The sequence below is a fragment of the Sturnira hondurensis genome, unplaced genomic scaffold (assembly GCF_014824575.4).
Source record: "Sturnira hondurensis isolate 20B ecotype Veracruz unplaced genomic scaffold, ASM1482457v3 Scaffold0007217, whole genome shotgun sequence".
Taxonomy (NCBI): Eukaryota; Metazoa; Chordata; class Mammalia; order Chiroptera; family Phyllostomidae; genus Sturnira; species Sturnira hondurensis.
Genome location: NW_028079848.1, coordinates 3,406,643 through 3,425,809, shown reverse-complemented (window position 1 = coordinate 3,425,809; position 19,167 = coordinate 3,406,643). Strand labels below are relative to the sequence as shown.

The following is a 19,167-nucleotide window of genomic DNA, read 5'->3' as shown; positions in this document are numbered from 1 at the left end:
ACTGTTTTGATCACGCTTAAGCCTCCCCATGTAAGTGAGTTACCATAAGTGTCCATCTCACTTCGCCCCGTCTCCTCCCTTTGTGCTGTAACCCGACTTCTTAAAGAAATGCTCTCTGTTCGCTCTTTACACTTCTTAGCCTCGCCTCCTTTCTGGACCTCCTGTGACCGGGCGTGGCCCGTTGACTGGGCTCGCTAGGCCTCCCCGGGACGCCAGCAGCATCGCCAAACCTCTCTCCCTCCTCCACCATGCTCTTCTCCTGGTCTCGTGCTTCTCACCTCGGTAAAGGCCACCTCTTTGGACTCTTTCTTCCTTGTCCAGGCCCTTGCCTCTGCGCAGGGGACCTCACCTTTCCTACCGCTCTGTCGCACCCCTGTGCCTCAGACTGGGCTGGCGTCGCTCTCTGTCGCTCAGACCTCTGGGGCCTGGTGAACCATGGGCCACGGGCTGACCCTGCTAGTTCAGCTCCTGCCACCCCTACCCCGACCTCCACAAAACCCCCAGACCCTGCTCAGCCTGCTGTTCCCTGTGTCTGTGAAACTCAAGGCGCCCACCTCAGTCTAAGTAACAGGCCAGCGACTTGGAGTTACTCTTTATTCCTGTCCTTTGCCTGTCACCAGGTCTTGTTGATTCTCCATCCTGAGTATCTGTGGAGCCTGCCCTTGGTCTCCCACGCTCCTGCGGCCACAGCAGACGCTCGTGTTTCCCCACATGCTGGTCTCTGGGCTGCAGGAGTGTGTGCTGGAACACAGACCAGTGTTCCACGGGCCGCCCTGTGCTCAGTGCTGCTGCCCGTAGATTCTGACACGGATGCCTCACCTTCCAGCAGGGTGACCCTGGGCTGCCACTCAAAAACCATGTGTGAGAGGCCGGCACAAGCCACCCTCTCTCGAGTCTGTGCTTCCCTGGTCTGCTGACTGAAGCCACCACTTGGACGTCCCCCCAGAGTGCTGAGAGTGAGCACCACGGGAAGTCGCCTGGGCGCCCTCACTGGAGTCCTCAGCCCTCTGCTCGCCTCTCCTCTCCGCCCCCGCTGTCCCTTGCACGGAGAGTCCCTGGTTTGTGCTGGTGGTTCCAGGGGTCCCAGGAGAGTCTTGGCGAACTACTGGTCCGAAGCGTTTTTGCTTCTGTGATGAGACCTCTGATGCTCTCGATTTGATCCTGTTTCATGATGAGCTAAAGGTAGATACTTAAAGGTTTTGGAGCTTAAGATTTCCCTGAGCATCTGCTGAATCTGTGGCCCCCGACAGTCTTCTCAGAAAAGTAAGGGGCGTAGCTAGTGAACAGCACTGCGCTGAAGTGGAGGTAGTGTGGCGTGCCTGCTCGGCCTGCTCACTCGTGCGCGTCGCTCCCCCGTGCCGGCCGCGGCACGTGCTGTGCCTGACGTCTTTCCTGGGCTCTGTGGTGTTTGAGCCGTGACTTGGGTATTGCCTGTGGAAATGTTTCCCATCTTTGATTTGCGTCCTTCCTCGTTTGTGTTCATCTCACTTCCACCAGCTGTCGAAGCCGCCTGGGTTCCTGCCGGCGCCTGCCCGGGGCTTGGTGCCTCCTGCCTCGTTGGCAGGTGGCCCTGATTTATGTGGTGCCATGTTGACCTCCCCAGCTCCTGAACCTCGCGGTCCTTGAGTTTCTTTCCCCAGCATAAAGGTGTTTCTGGTTTTAAGTAAAAGGAAACGCCCAGCTTTCTAGGGGCTTTCTAACAACTAGCTCATTATAGAGGTTTGGCAATGACTCAGCCTCAGCATTGCTCGGGAGGAGCTCAGCCCCAAGTGAACTTGGCTCGTGTGGCGTTAGTGATATTGTGTTGGTGCCTTTTCTTTCGTCTGGATGCTGTGACCCGAAGCCAGGTCTTTTCTCACAAGGTAACCAGGTGTTTCTCTTGGACAGTGAGTGGGGTAGTGACCTATTGTTACAGAACACACGGGGCCAAAGTTCCTTATGTCCGCCGCCTTATAGGAAAGACGCCTCTCAATGCCAGAGATTTGCGAAAAGGAAAGGAAATGTTTAAAGCTATATAGACTTTAAATAGTGACCTAATGTTTTCATTAAAATATCAAAGTCCTTTAGGATACCCACAGATGAGCACAGTGCTTCCTTCTCCCCCCCTGCCCTAATTTGGGGTACTGTAACTCAGGAAAAGAGCACTTGTCTGTGTTTCAGGCCACTGGCACCGCCAGCTGTGTTGCCATCCAGGCAGGATCTCTAATTAATCCAAAGCCATGTGGCACCTTCTCGTGGTCCACTGGCAAGGGTGCTTTGTACCCATTTTCCAGGCAAAGTCTCTCCTGCTTCCCAGGCCACGTGGCCAAACGGGGCACCCCAAAGCCACATGGTCCTCTTCTACCAAAGCTGCAGGGGTCCCCACTCTGGCCAAACCGCATGGATCTCTCCTCCCCTCCAAAGCTGCAGTGTTGGGAGGGAGTCACTACTCTGGCAAAGCCACATGGCTTTTTCCTCACTGCCACAGCCTTGTGGTCCTCTCCCCAATGGCTGCCCAGTCTGGGTTTGAATCCCCACGCCAGTCCTCCTCTGCAGCCCCATCTCCGACCCCGCCCACAGTCGGCTGCACTTGCCAGCCCCCCTTCCAGCTGTACTGGGCCCCCTTAGTGAGTCTGGGCAGGAGTGGCCCCATTTCATGGCGCCGGTCATCTCCAAGCTCTTAATTTCTTGGGTGGAAGTCCCTTCTATCCCCCTGGCTCAGAGCATGGCCACAGCTATTTAACATATCTGTGCAACCAGGTAAAGGTTACAGATGTGTTAAATGACCATGCCAGGGGTTAGCTGCAAAGCCATTGGTGTACAAAACAGCTCTCAATGACCCTGCTCCATTTATCCCTTCCCCCAACTCACACCTGTAGGGGGCAAGGGGTGAGAACATCTTACATGTCTTTCTAATATTTCCTAGACCCCTTGAGTTCTGGACCCCATTCTAAATTCCTTTTTGTGGCGCCCCCTTGGCTGCGCCCTGTTACACCAGGAGCACACTTCCCTGCTTGTTGTCTGCTGTCTGTGAGTGGGTTTGGGGGCCCGGGTTTGATTGCCCAGCCACGCCCCTTGGGAGCGCTGCGGGGGTGCGCGCCGCACGCCTGTTGTTGGTGCCGCGGTGGCCTTCCCAGCAGAGCGCCGCAGCAGCGCTCCCGTGACTGGCTGACGTGGTTCGCACCCTGCTCCCCCGTCACACCAAAGGCGCCTGCCCGTGCAGCTCACACCAGGCTGCACGCGCACGTGGGGTCCCGTTGAGTGAGTTTTCGTCAGAGGTATGTTGAAATGGGCTAACTTGTGTTGAATTATTCTTAGGCCAGATTTTGTTTGGTAAACATACACTTAATTTGTGGTTCTCAGGGGGCAGGGGAACGCATTGCAGACCTGGCAGGCGTTGGCAGCTGCCGAGGCAGCACAGCCCCAAGGGGCCCCTCTGTCACAGTACAGCGATCGGAGCAGTCACGCGAGCAAGGTAGACATTAAACATGTGAAGAAGTGTGGTTCAGTCTTGGAGTATTTGGGTTCCCTATTTGTACGCCTAACGGATCTCAGCCTGTGTGACGTCGGCTGTGACGTCACCTAATGTCAGCTCAGCCTGTGTGCAGTCGCCAGAAGGACCGCCTCCTGTCTGGGGATTTCTGGAAGAGCCAGACTCGGTCCTCGTGTCTGAGCTGTTGTTTCGTACAGTGAAGGTTTATGCTTGTGAGCAGTACACGCTACAGTTCCCTGTTCTCTGGTCGGTTTTAGGCTTGTGTCTGGCTGGGGTAAGCCTGGTGGCTGTACCCCAGAAGGACCCCAGAGCATAATTTCGGCAGCAGCACAGCCCTGGATGGTTCATGAGGCACTTTCCTACTTGTGGTCTTTTGTGTTCACCCTCCTGGTGACCTGGGAGGGGGCAGGACCAACTTTCCCTTCTCTGCTGTGCAAGCTCAGGAAGGCGGAGGTGCGGGGGGGCCCTGGGACTGGCTCAAAGGGACTGGGTGGTGCAGGCGGGCAGCTCTGGGCCGACGAGCACCCTGCCCCTCCACTGGCCGCTGGATGTCGCTGGATTGGCTCATTCAGTGCGTGGCTCACATGCGGGCTGCACCCCTCAGATTGAGGATGGGCTTAGTTTTTGCCCATTTCGCGGGAATCGCTGTTTGCATCACAGTGGTATTTATTTATTTGGCCCGAGGCCCTTCGTGCAATGTGGCGTCAAACAGAAGTTGCCTCGAAAAACTGTACTAATTGTTGCAAATTCAGCTGTCCCACAAAAAAAAGCAGCTATAGATCATAAAAGTAAAATATCACACAGGCTGTTGTGGCTATCCTACTTTGCAGGACTGTTTGTGACCCTCGTTAGTTTTTAAAAGATTATTTGCAGGTTTTTGTGAACTACATGTACGTGTGATTGCCTGGTTGTAGGTTAGATGAGAGCAACACTCTGTTCTGAGGAGACAGTGCTGGGGAGAAGTCTTTCCTGTGAGCCAGGCCCGCACAAAAGAGGGAGGATTCACGACCTCGCCTGGCGGCTCTGTGGGGTTCTCACCCTGGAGTTTGTTGTCAACGTCGTAGTTTTGGCCGATTCTCGCTCCTTAACATTGCTTGTGTCCTTTATTCCTCTTACAGGCCCTGGATGGTCAGAATATTTACAACGCGTGCTGTACTCTAAGGATTGATTTTTCCAAACTTGTGAATTTGAATGTAAAGTACAACAATGATAAAAGTAGGGATTACACCCGACCTGACCTCCCATCGGGGGATGGACAGCCTGCACTGGACCCAGCTATTGCCGCAGCGTTTGCCAAGGAGACGTCCCTCTTAGGTATGATGCCCGTTGTCTGTACCCTTGTCCCCCACTCGCCAGGTGGGAGAGTGTCCGTGAGGCTCCAGTAAGTATGGGGAGCCCAGTTTCGGGGTGTAAGCACGTGGGTTGTGTTTGACGTTTCTGGGGGAGATGCGCTGAGGGGGAAATGGCGCTCAGTTTTTAGTGACATGTTTGCACTTTCACGTTGCTGTCACGCTGTCCAGGACCGAGAGCAGGCCCAGGCCCCTGTGCACATTCTTGGGGCTGATCTGAGTGCTTTCCTCCAGCTCAGCTCAGTTCAGCAGTGAGATGGGGGTGGAGCGTGGAGTGGCGGAGGGCAGGGTCTGCCCTCTCCTGAAAAACTGCTATTTAAACTGGAAAGAACTTTCTGTACAATTTGTTTGGGGATTTGATTTTTGTCTTAATTTATTTTTTACCTCCTACAATGGCTTTGACTCGTCTAAGAAAAACAAGGCAAAACCCTGCAATTAATAGTTGAGGGAGTCCAGATGGAGGAAGAAGATAAGGGACAATGTTATTTTGTTACAAGTAAAATGAATGAAGTTGTAAGATAAAATTTTTATGTATGTGAGTAACTCTTAATTTTTGACACATGTAAGGTTATGTTCAGATGACCATTTACAGGACGTTAAGGTAACTTTCTCTTTCCCCTGCACATCTGGTAGGTGTCGTGATCTTGACCAGGCACCAGGCAGCGTTTTGCTGGGGGAAGTGTCCTTTGCACATGCGGCACTATGCCGGTGAGGGCTCGCCTCTGTGCCTGTTGACCCGCTTCCGGTGACGCTGACCCGTCTGGTGGCTTCAAAATGAGCCCAAACCAGTGTCGATCAAATCCATTTCCTGCTGTCTTCTTCCTCACACAGCACTTGTTTAAATGCAGTAATGGATAGGTATCTTTTCATTTCAACTGTTCTGCAAGAACACGTAGTAGGTGATCATTCTTTTCTGCTAAATATTTAGGAGTTTTCTCTTTACGGTGTATAATTTTTGTATTATCTCTAATCACTTGACTGAATTTAATTACTTTGGAATCGGTATTGCAAATTTTAATTAATTAATTTTACACAGTAATTCTTAAAAGCCAGTGTTTATACCTGGCTCTTCTGCTTTCTTTTATTGCTAAGGAATAAAGTGTCTCAGGAAATAGAATTTATGGAAGAAGGGACACCGAGTGCCCTCTTGTTTGGTTGGGACTCTGACGTCTGAGTGCGTAGACACAAACCTGGCAGAGTGACAAACGTGGTCTGCTTCCGATCACAGGGTGCTCAAAGGTCCTTGAGATTATAAAGTGAGATGTCATTATAATGATGCAGTTTTATCATGTTTAAGAGGTGTGATGAATTTATTAAGGGGCAGGTTTCGTTTTTAAAAAATTGCTACAAGTAATTAATTTTTCATGGTCATGTTGTCTACATTTTAAAACTTAGGGCAGGTAATATGTACAGAGAATACTTATTTTAGAGCTTCCTTTGTATTTTGAGTTGAATAAAGTAGCAATTAGCCACTCTCATGAGGTGGTCTTCACAGAAGAGCAGAACAGCCTTTTCCTAGGAAATCTGTTGGTGTGGAATAGCTGGTACTCGAGGGTGGAGGCAGCAAGCGCTCATTCATGAAGGTAAATACGCAGTCCTCATGGGGCCCCGTTTCCTGGCCTGAGCTGCGCGTCACCGTCACCTGGCCCTGCCCTGGCCCGGGACTCGTCAGTGTGGGTCCCAGATGTCTGCTCCCTGAGGGCCCCGGGGGGATGTCACTGCAATGGGGTGGGGGTGGTCACTGCTCTAGACAGAGGCTTATCATGCTTTAGATTTAAATTTTCAAGCTTTTTAAGTTGTTAGGGTTCTTATGGAAACGTGGCTATTGAGCAGTGTCTTAATAACTTTCCTAATGCATAACATAAATCTGTGTTTCTCATGGGTAAAATTAACCAGTAAACTTATTTTTAAAATAAGCATAAACATTTTAAATTCAGTAAGTAATTTTACAGCTTTGTCTGTGATTTCTGAAAGCTGTATTTCTTTGTTACATCTGAACGGACTGTTCACAAGGCGATTGTTAAAGAACGTGTCATGAAGGATCACAGTCGTCTTGTGTTTGTGCAGTGAGCGAGTCCCACGTGTCCCTTGCCCCGACTCTGTCCTTCCCGCTCTCGTTTCACCTGTTTCTGTCTCGTGGTGTATTTTAACGCGAATCTGGACATCACGTCACGTTCCCTCAAACATGACCACAGTTACCAGTTGGTGAGCACAGTTACCAATTTGACGGCAATTTCTTAATGTCCTTGAATACCCAGTCTGTCGTCGAAGTTTTCCAGTCGTCTCAAAGATGCCTTTCAGTGGTTGGTTTGTTCAGAACAAGATCCTCTAAAGTGCCCCTCGTGGCATTTGGCCGGTGGTCTCCCAAACACTGCTGTGTGAGGGTCCTCTCCCTCCGTTGTCCCCTGACCCCTGGGAGCCTGCTTGTTGGGAGACCCAGGGCCCTTCTCCTGCGCCCCATCCTGGTAGGTTCTCCATCTGCTGCGTCCTCTGTGTGAACCTGAGGCCAGCTCCGCAGGCTCCTTGGATTGGGTCCCTCCCATTGGTGTGGGCGGGGCTGCGTGGTGCTCTCCCCACTGCCACGCGCTCTCCCAGCGCTTGCAGGGCGATTCCGACCCTCCCTCGCGTGCATTTCTTCTCCATTATGTCGTCGCGCTGGCGTTTCCATGCCCGCCTCAGCTCACTTCACTTGGACCAGTGAAGGCTGCGGTTCCTTCCCCGCCCCCACAGTGCACACATTCCTTCCATGTCAATTCGTTGCAAATCTTTCTCAAGCAGAATCCTCTTCATCAACCGGGGCTGTTTATCTGGCGATAGTTTGTGCAGGACAGGTAAATTCTCGCATTTATTTGCTACTTTTCAGAGGAAGAAGTTGGCTGCCCAGCTTTTATTTGCTTTTAGTTAGTTGCACCAGTGTCTGCGTGGGACAGCCTAGGTTCTCCCAGCTTCTGCTGGGAACTTGAGAAACCGTGGGCTGCTTCTGGTGTCTGGTGGTCCACGGGGGTGGAGAGGGGCATCTTAGCTGAGAGGTGGCAAGTTTTACTTAAGAATTACTCTGCTTTTGGGGGCAGGTAAATAACAGAGCTGATCAAAGTTAGACTTTTCTCTCAAAAAAAGAATTCATCCTCATAAAATAGCCAGGAAGCGTGCATTTTTTCTCAGTAAATGTCAATAGATTGTATATCTCTTATGTCTTATAACTGTGAGGAAAAAGATGACCTGCAGGTATGAGCCTGACTTCTTTACACAGAGGAGCAACCTTTTGGGTGTTGTGTCCCTCGACCGCGTGCGCCTCTACCCCGTGGGCGCTCCCGGCGGGCTGGGGCGAACCCCTGGAGTGGCTCGTGTGGTTCAGTAGCTGCCAGAAGGTTATTCGGTTATTCGCAAGAGCTACTTGAATCAGACGATGGCGGGCGTGGGGTGCAGATGTGCGGGGAAGCGCCCGCGCTCCGAAGGGGTGCTTCGGGATGTTCGCGGCGGGGACGGACGCGAGGTCCGTCACTCCAGGCGCGGGTGGTGCCAGGGTCCTGCGTGTCCGTGCTGGGCGCACTCCACCGTGTGGTGCGCGCTCGCTGCGGCCCCGGAGTCGCGTGGAGTGGAAGTGCCTGGGTCTGGAGAGCAGACGCTTTTCGGGGTCACTGTGAGGACTCGCCAGGGTTTCCACCAACTTGCAGAGACTCAGGGGCTGTGTCCTTAGGAAGAAAAGCGGGGGGGGGGGGGGGGGGAAGAGGGAGCNGGGAATAGGCAGCCGGGTGGAGAATGGAGGCGTTTCTGCTCTCAGTCTCCCGAGGTCCTTCCTTCGGACGTCCGTGGCATCCATNAGGTTATTCGGTTATTCGCAAGAGCTACTTGAATCAGACGATGGCGGGCGTGGGGTGCAGATGTGCGGGGAAGCGCCCGCGCTCCGAAGGGGTGCTTCGGGATGTTCGCGGCGGGGACGGACGCGAGGTCCGTCACTCCAGGCGCGGGTGGTGCCAGGGTCCTGCGTGTCCGTGCTGGGCGGACTCCACCGTGTGGTGCGCGCTCGCTGCGGCCCCGGAGTCCCGTGGAGTGGAAGTGCCTGGGTCTGGAGAGCAGACGCTTTTCGGGGTCACTGTGAGGACTCGCCAGGGTTTCCATCAACTTGCAGAGACTCAGGGGCTGTGTCCTTAGGAAGAAAAGCGGGGGGGGGGGGGGGGGGGGGAATAGAANCGGGAATAGGCAGCCGGGTGGAGAATGGAGGCGTTTCTGCGCTCAGTCTCCCAAGGTCCTTCCTTCGGACGTCCGTGGCATCCATGTGGGTGTTTCTGCGGCTTTAAAAAATGTTTGTTGATCTGTAGGGGGAGAGGCAGAGGAACACTGCCTTGCGGTTCCACGCACGCACGCGCGCACTGCCGACCGGGCAGCCCCCTCGCGTGTTGGGGCGTGCCGACCGGCGAGCCGCCCAGCCCGGGCGCTGTGTGCTTCCCCCGGAAATCCCTCACAGGCCGCCATGAAAGAGCAGCCAAGGCGGACGGTGGGACCTCTCTGAGTGTGGCGCTGCAGCGTGCGCCTCCAGGCAGACTCCTCCCGGGACATAGAGGAGGGACGAGCCGTCGGGGGCGGGGCGCCGCTGGGGGCGGGGCCGGACTGGGTGGGGCGGGGCCTGGGACGTGGGCTGACTGGGGGCGGGGCGAGGGGACTGAGGGCAAGACGGTCACCGTGGTTTCTCAAGTAGGAAGATTAAAAACAAAACGAACAAACCTGTGGCTAAAAGAACGAAGTGTCTGCACCGAACGGGAACGGCGCTTCCCCGTGACCCAGATGAGGAGGCCGGGAGAGAGAAGGCATGAACCCCGGCCTCGAGGCCGCGGCGCCCGGGCCAGTCGCTCCCTGGTTTGTCGCTGCAAAGGGGAAAGGACGCAGTTCTGGTCCTCGGTATCCGGGTGCTTAGCGAGAAACACGCGGTGTGCGCGTGCCAGTGGTGAGGCCCGAGCTCCCTGGCCCTGCGGCGGGTGCGGGGCGGTGCCAGAGCGGGCGGGAAGGGGACGTTCGCTGCCGCGAGACGCTCGTGCTCGTGGAAGCCGCGTGCAGTCGGGCGACTTTGGTGAGATGCGCCTCGGGCCTTCCAACGAACCGAGCGCCGTGCGGTGTGACAGGTGTGCGCGCAGCTGTTTGCAGCCTTTTCCGTTTCACGGCGCAGAGTCTGGTTCCTGAAATTCTGTGCACGGGAAGCTCTGTCCGCGGCGGTCGCGTGGGCTGCTGCCGTGGACTTCTCGGGCGGGCGGAGGGCGGCCCCGAGCCAGCGGGGGCTGCCGGGCGAGCCTCCTGCCGCGCACACACCGGTCCCGGGACCCGCGGCGGCGTGTGTGGCTTCAGGTGCCGGTCCACGGAGACGAAAGCTCCCCCGGGCGGAGGGCGAGAGGCTGCTCGGTGGAGGGCGGTTTCTCTTTAGAGGAGACTTTCTCACTGTAAACCATGGAAGTGGGCGTTCCACGTCTTGTGCTTTGTCTGCTTTTCCGTAGGAACTGGAGTATTTTGCGTTACAGTTTAAACGTGACTCAGGTACGTACCCCAGTTCTGATACTGAGTGACTCCACGGAGAGCAGCGTGTCCTTACGTGTCACAGGGACGAACCTGGAGGACCCACGTGGAGCGGGCAGCCCGCGCCCCCGTCGGCGCTTGTGAAAGACGTGTGTGTGTTTCGTAAAATGCGCTTTATTTTAAAATTAGGGCTTCCCGTTGCAGCTGTTCCAGGAGCTCTGAGTCCTCTGGCCATTCCAAACGCCGCGGCGGCCGCGGCGGCGGCTGCGGCGGGCCGCGTGGGGATGCCCGGAGTCTCCGCGGGCGGCAACACGGTCCTGCTGGTCAGCAACCTGAACGAGGAGGTCAGTGGCCTGGGCTCCCCGTGTCCGTCCCGTGACTCCACCCCATCTGTGAAAGTTTCTCACGTTTATTTCATTTTGCACTTGCCTTTCTTTTTATGTACATTCATTAGTCGAAGTATTTTTGTATGTTTCTACTTCTGAATAAAGTCTATGTACTTGTTTAAGTGATACTTTATTTCCTTAGACAGTCATATCTTTAAATATGTATATATTTTAACCTAACTACCTATTTTTCCTAAGAAAAATATGGTGAAGTACAGTAGTCTGGCTTTTTATCTTTTGTTGTCAAAGGCAAACGTAATCCAATTTGCAGATTTAACTGTAAAACAATTTTGCTCTTTGCCTTTTCTAATTATTTGCTTGTTCATTTCATGCTTATGTGTCATTGCATTTTTTTAAATCTTATTTTATGTGAACTACTCTAATACATTTTTCTTTGAAGGTTCTTCCAAAGATCTTGACGAGACCCTCTTCCAGTCTTTCTTAGTAATTTTTTCTTTGCAGTTATTAGTCATTGTCTCCTAAAAATATTTTTCAGCTTTACCTCCCCCTTGTTAAGTGGAACCCATCGCTGCGTTACTTTTCAGTTGTCCGTTTTACGTCTGGTACACTTTGCTCTGCTGTGAGGGCTGGTATGAAATGTGGAAAGCCCCGTGTATCGGTTTCCGGTGTCTAATTGGAGTACTTGTTTCATTTTTGATTGGCCTCTGTTAATACGAACATTAAGCTTATTTTATCATTTAGACTATTGTCATTCACGGTTCTGCATGCTAAAATGTTTGGATCAGAGTGCCTTTGTTTTTCTTTTAAAAATTTTGCCTGCATTTCATAACCAGCCATGCTTATGCAGTTAAAGTTCAGAGTTTAAAATTCCTGTGCATGCCCTCCTCCCCATGTTGAGATGAAATGCTGTAATTTACTCTTTGATGTAGATGTACTTTACCCATATTTGTCTTGGATGACTACATTTTACTCAGTTTTTCTTGTACAGTACATAAACCATTTTCTGACCAAATTCCTGCATTTCCTATGTACTGACCTATATTTTATTTTTTTTTGTTCCCCGATTCCTTATTTTTTTCTTCTGCATTGCTGTTTCCCTTCCCCATTTCATCCTTTCCCTGTGTGTTCACCTTCCCTTTCCTTGTCTTTCCCAAACACCCATTCCCTCCCCGTCTTATCCTTATTTTCCTTGTCTTCACTCCCTGTCTCCATTCCCTATGTTCATGCTTCTGTGCTTGAACAAATGTTCCTCGGACCAACCTGCCCCAATTAACCGCCTTGAACCATGATCCATGACCACCTCACCATTCTGCGGGAACCACCCTTCGTTATGGATGATCTGTTCATCTCCGCTCTTCCTCGACTCTTCTCTCTTCTTGTCTTACGCTGCTTGCTCTTCTCTCCTTCTAAAGATGGTTACGCCCCAAAGTCTGTTTACCCTCTTCGGTATGTTATTGTTAGCACTATACTTTTATTATTGATTTGATTTTGTTTTCACCTTAATTCTTATTTGTAGCTAGCACTTTGGCTTAAAGTTGAATAGTAAATCTTTTGCTATTTTTCTTTGCTATTTAAAACTCTCCATAGACACAAAATTTGTTTTAATGCATGCTGATTTATTTTGCATGGTCTTTAATATCATTCACATAGCTTTGAGGGTTTATCAAAATTTGTTCTTTTCAAAATTCACTGTTCAAAATCTTGATCTTTCTTTATTCATTTGTGAGACTGATGAGTTTGAATGAGTGATCATGTTGGTGTCTGAATGTTTCATTAATATGTCAAAAAGATGATCTCTGGCTGACTGGTGCGTACAATTAATCCCGTTTTTGGATTACCTCCCTGTGGCCCCACCAAAGGTGTCTATGGAGACGTGCAGCGCGTGAAGATTCTGTACAACAAGAAGGACAGCGCCCTCATCCAGATGGCGGACGGAAACCAGTCCCAGCTCGGTGAGATGCCTCTGTTCCCTCCGCCTCCCCAGACCCGATGCCAAATAGCTAATGCAAGCGTGCGAGTAAAAGCGAACTCCGCGTGTGAGTGAGAAACAGTGACTTTGTGTCACGCTGAGTCCCCGTTTCGGTGCGAACAGTGGTGTGTGGTGGACACAAGTGTGCTTCCTGCTGTCCTCTCGCTGGTGCTCATGCTCGGGCTCATGGGAATGGCTTTGGGCTCCCCTGCAGGCACAGCTGTCCCTGAGCCCCTCGGCATTGTGTGGCGGGCGCTGTGGCGGGCCGCCTCCTGCCCGCGCCCTGCAGTGGGGGCTCACTGGCTGCATGGCCGGGGCCTCCAGCGCTGCCGGGTTGCGAGGCCTTGTCAAGGGGGCGTGGGGTCCTTTCAAAATAAAAACCTGTGCCAGAGACACCATTAATCCCTTTTGGAATCTTAAAACAAACTCAAGTTATACTTCACATTTTTACTTAGATAATGTGGTGATTTTAATATCCCCTTGGACTCTTACACAAAGTCAGACCCCATGGAGTCTCGAACATAACTGTGTACTTACAGTGTGATTGTAACTAGTACTTGTTCTGTGTGTGGAATCCATTAGTGAGATTCGGGTGGTGGTGCCTCCGACGGAGTGCGTGCACGTCGTTAGTTTCGACAGTTGCCGTCTTTGATGGAAGGACTGGTGTAGTTCTGCTGTTGTGTCTGGTGAGACAGCGAACAGCATGGTGTACTGGACCCCTTGGCCTTTGTGGGCAGACAGAAAGGTGTGAGGATGGCCGTGTTCGTCAGCGTTGCGGTGGCTCGGACAGTGTGCTGTGGAATGTGTGCGTTTGGCTGGTCCTACGTTCCAGTGTGGTGCTCTGTCATTTTAAGGAGACGCAGGGAAGAGTCTTGGTCAGTCGTTGCACCTTCCCTGCTTGTGCTCTGGGGAGGGTCCTGGTTAGGGGTGGGCGGTTCTCCTTGTGCCCCGTTCACAGCGTGGCCCCCTTAGGATGCATTTTGTTCCTTGTCGCTATGGGCGCTCTGGGTGCCATGACTCCGTGAGAATAGGTGTGCACAGTCATGGTGGTTGAGAAGTACAGGAGGCAGAAGTAAACCAAATTCTTCTGAATAGTTTTTGTCTTGTGCAAGGACTGTTTCAAGTGAGTGATAGTTTAATTTTGTTACGTTGGTCTGCTCGGGCTGCCCTAGCCGAACGCCATGGGCCGAGCGGCTTGCCCAGCAGATGTTCCTTCCCCTGGGCCTGGAGGCTGGGACGTGCGTGAGGCTGGGACGCCCAGGGCAAGGAGCTGGCGGTTCTGGCTCCAGCCGGGGCCCTGTGCGCACACCGGCTCGCAGCATGAGGCCTCGGCCTGTGGTTCGCACTGGCCCTTCCTCTGAGCGCCCCAGCGTCCCTTCTCAAAGGCCTGAGCCTTCCTGGGCCATGACCTTGCTCACAGGACCTCGTCAGGCCCTACCTCCCACGGTGCCCTCCAACGGGGGGCCGAGCGCCAGTGGCTCCGTGCACGGCAGCGCTGACGCGTGTGAACAGCCCCGGTGTCTGCACCGCCTCCCCCACCGTGTGGTGCCTGGTTCCTGGGCCCCACGGTGGCAGATGATTCGAGGCTTCTCACTGTTTTGCTGTCAGAGAAGGTATTTTGATGGGAGTTTCAAATAAAGCTGAATGATAATGAAAGAACTACACAGACTGATGTTGTGTCTTAAGGTCAGAGTAGTATATGTCCTTTATCTCAGAATGGAGTGGTTTTTGTGGGTTAGTGTCACGTTCCAAGTGCGTGTGAACTGCACTGTCGGAGCCTAGTGAGAAATTCAGGCCTGCGGTGAGTTTTTGGGTGTTAGCCTTGGTTGAAAAATCTAAGAAAACACCACTGCGTGTCTGTAGCACTGCCGTCAAACCCCCAGGAAGAACGAGCTTTTCACAGGGAACTGGCCAGGGGACGGGTCCTTTGATTCTCTGGGGAGTGGCGCCTGTGCTCCCACAGCAGCTTCCTTTGCAGACGCCGCCTACAGCTGGCCGGTCCGCCCTGTCCCGGGGGCGTGGCGTACTGAGCTGGGGCGCCTCCCAGGTTGGACTGTGCCCCGCGGTCCTCTCCAGGTAGGTGCAGTCTGAGAGCAGCACTGCTGTCCTCAGCCACCTGTTCCTTCTCGTCGCCTTTACCTCTGCTGTTGGCCCTGTGGCATGCGGAGTGGACAGGTCAGACCTTCAGCGAGGCTGAGGTGCGTGACTAAGGAAGTGGCCTTCTCAATGGGGACTAGTGCACAAAACGCACAGCGTGTGGCTTTTCTGCAGCCTCAGAACAAGCCATTAGTTTCCGTGGTCACCCACGCGAAGGACGTGGCCGCCTTAGGGGCCGTGCTTCAGCCGGGTGGGCTGCTGCGGTTCCTGCATCCGTGGACCTCTTGGGCTGCTTTTCAGGAGGACAGGAACTTCCCGCCTGGTGATGGTGGTCCTGAGGCCACGCCTCTCCCAGGGTGGCTGGCGAGGAATCTGTGCAGAGCTAGTGCTGTAGCGGCGAGTGCCGTGGCACTGACTGCAAGGTCCTGTTGGACACGCTGGGGTTGGATGGGGAGGGGCCAGCGATGGTGGAGTACGCTCAGACTTGATCCCCGTGGGTGTTGAGCCGGTAATGACATGGTCCGATTTGCAATACAGAACTGCTGTGTATAGAATGGGTTGGAGAAAAGTCGAGAACTAATCCAACAGGAAAGCGAATCAGAAACTGGTTGAGTGATCTGGACCAATGCTACTGGCAGTGGAGAGTGGGGAGTGGAGGGAAGAGCATTGAGAGATTGGGGTGCGGGAGGCCAGGAGGGAGCCCCGGGCCACGGCGTGCGTGGCGGTGGTCCGCGTTGTGGAGGGGAGACAGGGCTGCCGTCTGGACTCCCATTCTGTGCAGTCCCCGTGTCTGTCACCACTGGCCACTAGACACTCGCGACTTCTTTGTAAATCTTGGAACTCAGATCTTAACTACGTTTGCTTTGAACTTTGTTAAAACTTTCAGTACCCACTGTTTTTCTTTACAGCCATGAACCATCTCAATGGACAGAAAATGTATGGAAAAATTATTCGTGTTACTCTGTCTAAACACCAGACTGTGCAGCTACCTCGGGAGGGACTCGATGACCAAGGTCTCACAAAAGATTTTGGTAATTCCCCATTGCATCGTTTTAAGAAACCTGGATCCAAAAACTTTCAGAACATTTTTCCTCCTTCTGCAACCCTTCACCTCTCTAACATCCCGTAAGTATCAAAGCCGGGCTTTGTCGAGGCTGCGGGCGGAGAAGGAAGTGCCCCAGTGGCTAACCACCACCCTGTGCTGTGCTCCCGTCTCCCCAGCCCCTCGGTCGCGGAGGAGGACCTGCGGACCCTGTTTGCGAACACGGGGGGCACCGTGAAGGCGTTCAAGTTCTTTCAGTAAGCACGCTCTCTTGTCCCTCAGTTCTGAGGTTGTCTTCGTCTCTTGTGTTGGTAGATGTTTCCATTTGTGGCGCGCACGCCTTCGCCCACGGCGAGTACCCTCTGACCGTGTGCTTTTGTTTCAGAAGAGATCACAAAATGGCCCTCCTGCAGATGGCCACCGTGGAGGAGGCCATCCAGGCCCTGATGGACCTGCACAACTACAACCTGGGCGAGAGCCACCACCTGCGCGTGTCCTTCTCCAAGTCCACCATCTAGGGCGCGCGGGGGCGCGGCGGTCGGTGTCGTCACCTGCGGACCGTTCGGAAGAGTGGGGACCAGAGTTGGGTTTTGTTCTCGTTTCCTTTTTTCCTCATGCTGTTACCATTCCTTGGTTCTAGAGCAACGTGGCGGGTGTGAGGGCAGAGGCGTCGGTAGCTGCCGTGTTCCAGCTGTTCGAGGGAGGCCATTCGTGTTGTCCGTTGGGAGCTTCAGTTTCACTTTCCTTTTTCAACTTAGTTGACGTACGTGCCTTAAAAGGAAAACTAGTGTTGCTGTTGTGCATTACTAGAGCAAAGGACTCGGCTGTCCAGGCACACCGTTCTGTGGGGTTCCAGCTTGTTTAGGCAGGGGTGTGTAAAAAGGTTAAGTTTTTGTTTTCTCCTGCTTGGAACTTACTTTCCGTTATTGGCTTGTCACATTTCTTTCTATTTAATCCAATATGATCTAGGATAGTGAAGAATAAAGCAGCATTTTTTAGTTTCACTGCCTTAGGCTTTATTGCTTTACAACAACATCGGCCCTTTGTATCTCACAGTTCTGGTCTAGGTTCCGTTGCGAATGTAGCGTTAGTTCAAGTGAACGAGATGCGAGTGTTGATTTCTGTAAGTTTGAGCCCTGCGTGGAGAGCCTTGTGGAACCTTAACCTTTTGTACACGCTCTTGTGGGACGCGTCATGTAACTGTCAGCACCGAGTAATGTCTTGTTTGTGGCTGAATATTTTCCGTAGATGTTTTTGAAGTTGACATGACTTACGTGCATTTAAATATATATTGCCACCCTTAGTTTGTAATGGCGATTTGGAACATGGTTGTGGATTTCTGAGCATGTGAAGACGGGTCTAGCTAGTTCAGGAACTGGTGCATGTGTTTTTCAAAGGTGAAGAAAGTGTCCTGCAAAAATTTGCAGGAAGATTAATTTTGTGGCAGTTTTCTAAAACTGACAACCAGGTGGGACCAAAGTTTATGTGCCTTTAGTCTTAATTTACCTTGCATTGTAATATTCAGTTTTAATAAATCTTCAAAATATTTTGTATTTAGGAATAGATCTGACTTTAATAAAAACATGGCTCAGAATCTACAGGTCAAATTAATTTGAACAGTTCTTGTCAATCTGAATTGTTGATTCTGTTTAAATGACCAATACTTTTTGAAATTGATGTACTTAGTTTCAAGATTCATAGATTCTGTTATCTATGTAGACAGAATGGTCATGTATATTTTCTATTAGTTGCGTTTTTACATCTTTAGAAATGTAAAATTCAGCATAGTTTGAAAGCGGCACAATTAAAATTAATTTTCTAACAAAGTCGGGAGGTTTGGCGGTGGTTTACTTTCCTGTGTACCTGCTCTCCTCTGTAGCATGCTCAATAAACACTTGTGCAGCCCTGCGCTCACCCCGGTCTCTCTGCTGCCTCCTCTCTCCTCCTCTGTCTCCGCTCCACTGTGCTTCCGACTGCTCCTGCCTCTGCCGGGCCGGAGGGGCAAGAACCCAGGCGCGGCTGTTCCATCAATAAACCGAGATGCTGTGAAAATGCACCCGCGGGCTTTTTTTTTTTTTAATTTAGAAGAGGGTGACCTCTTCCCAGGAGGACACAGATGGACACTTGCCTGTGCCGCTGCCCCCTTGACAGACAGACTCTGACTCTGGCTGTTGGACTCCCCTGTGGTCGCTTGTGCGGCGTGGGCGGAGGTGGCTGGGCGGTGCCTTCCCCCATCCCTGCTCTTGGCCCCGCAGTCTCTCCCCTCGCCCGCTCTGTCCGCTGACGGCCCTCTTGCCCAGCGCCCGGAGTGTGAGAGGGCAGACTCGGGGGGCTGTGCTGCCGCGTGCCCCGGGGCGGGGGCACACGTGCGGGTGTTCGGGACCTGTGGTTCCAACACACAGGGTTGCATGATTCTATGACTTTCTCTGTTGAAAGGGTTCTTACTCCTAAGGTACTGTTTGTGGTACAGTATTTAGGCCACACTGTTCAAGTAGGTACATTGGTGTCAGCTGGCTTCGTAGTGACACACGTTCCTTAGCTTGGTTCTGTCATAACTCACAATGCAAATGCAGGGACAGGGAGGACAGGACTCAGGGTGTGGCTTTGGGGGGGCAGGGAGAGTGGGTGGGGAGGTCACCGCCCTTCCTTCCTCTGCGGGACCGTCCACGAGGAGCCGGCGCAGAACCCAGTGAGCCGGGCCGGGCTTTTCCCCTCCGCTCCCGCCCAGGGTCGCCGTGCTCGGGAGCCTCGCTGTAAGAATTCAGTAGGAAGTCTTTATTTTCTTATCCTAACCATTCCTTACTCTGTGTTCAGTCCCTTTTAAGTTAATGTGGGGTCTTTTTATTTAAAGTTTTACACATAATTGAATTAATGTTGAGGAAGAACATCAGCGTATCCACCATTAGGACTAAATAAAGTTCAAATATGCGGGAGAACACGCCGCACGGTGGACCCCTGGGCACCCAGCCCCTCCGCCCCTCCCACTCATCATCCTTTTCAAGACCAGGGCGTTGGGACACGGACCCTCCTCTGATCAAATCTCATGACATTCCCTTTAAGGAGGTTTTAATTATTTTTACTGAATACGACGGGTCGTTTGTGTCTCGAGTTTCCCGAGGCCGTGCAGAAAGCGACAGCCCTTAGTGCTTTAAAGGTGAGCAGGTGAGAGCCACACCTGCAGACGCCGCCCCAGCTTCCCGCTTGCAGGCCGCTTCCTCCTGGCGGGGCAGACACGGGGGGGGGGGGGGGGCGGCNCGGGTACGGGGGGGGGGGGGGGGGGGGGCGCGTGTGGGGACTGGGCCTCTGTGCACCCCCTTTTGTGGCATTGGTGTTGTTTGGATTCTGAGTCGGGGGTAGGGTTTAAACTCGGAAGACCCCCAAACGAGCAG

General features: G+C 52.7%; 1 protein-coding gene across 5 annotated transcripts in view; it reads left to right on the top strand.

The window, feature by feature from the left end:
* Positions 1-17,830, top strand: part of PTBP2 (polypyrimidine tract binding protein 2) — a 47,880-nt gene extending 30,050 nt beyond the window's left edge. For 2 of the 5 annotated variants that reach the window (XM_037051365.1, XM_037051361.1), the window contains 7 exons: positions 4,591-4,786; positions 10,513-10,667; positions 12,083-12,116; positions 12,530-12,622; positions 15,645-15,861; positions 15,958-16,035; positions 16,164-17,830. In XM_037051365.1, the coding sequence (XP_036907260.1) occupies positions 4,591-4,786; positions 10,513-10,667; positions 12,083-12,116; positions 12,530-12,622; positions 15,645-15,861; positions 15,958-16,035; positions 16,164-16,296 (906 nt within the window). In that variant the 3' untranslated portion in view covers positions 16,297-17,830. The remainder of the gene's footprint in view (positions 1-4,590; positions 4,787-10,512; positions 10,668-12,082; positions 12,117-12,529; positions 12,623-15,644; positions 15,862-15,957; positions 16,036-16,163) is intronic. The other 3 variants (XM_037051364.1, XM_037051363.1, XM_037051362.1) reach the window with 3 other exon arrangements.
* Positions 17,831-19,167: the final 1,337 nt, after the last annotated feature.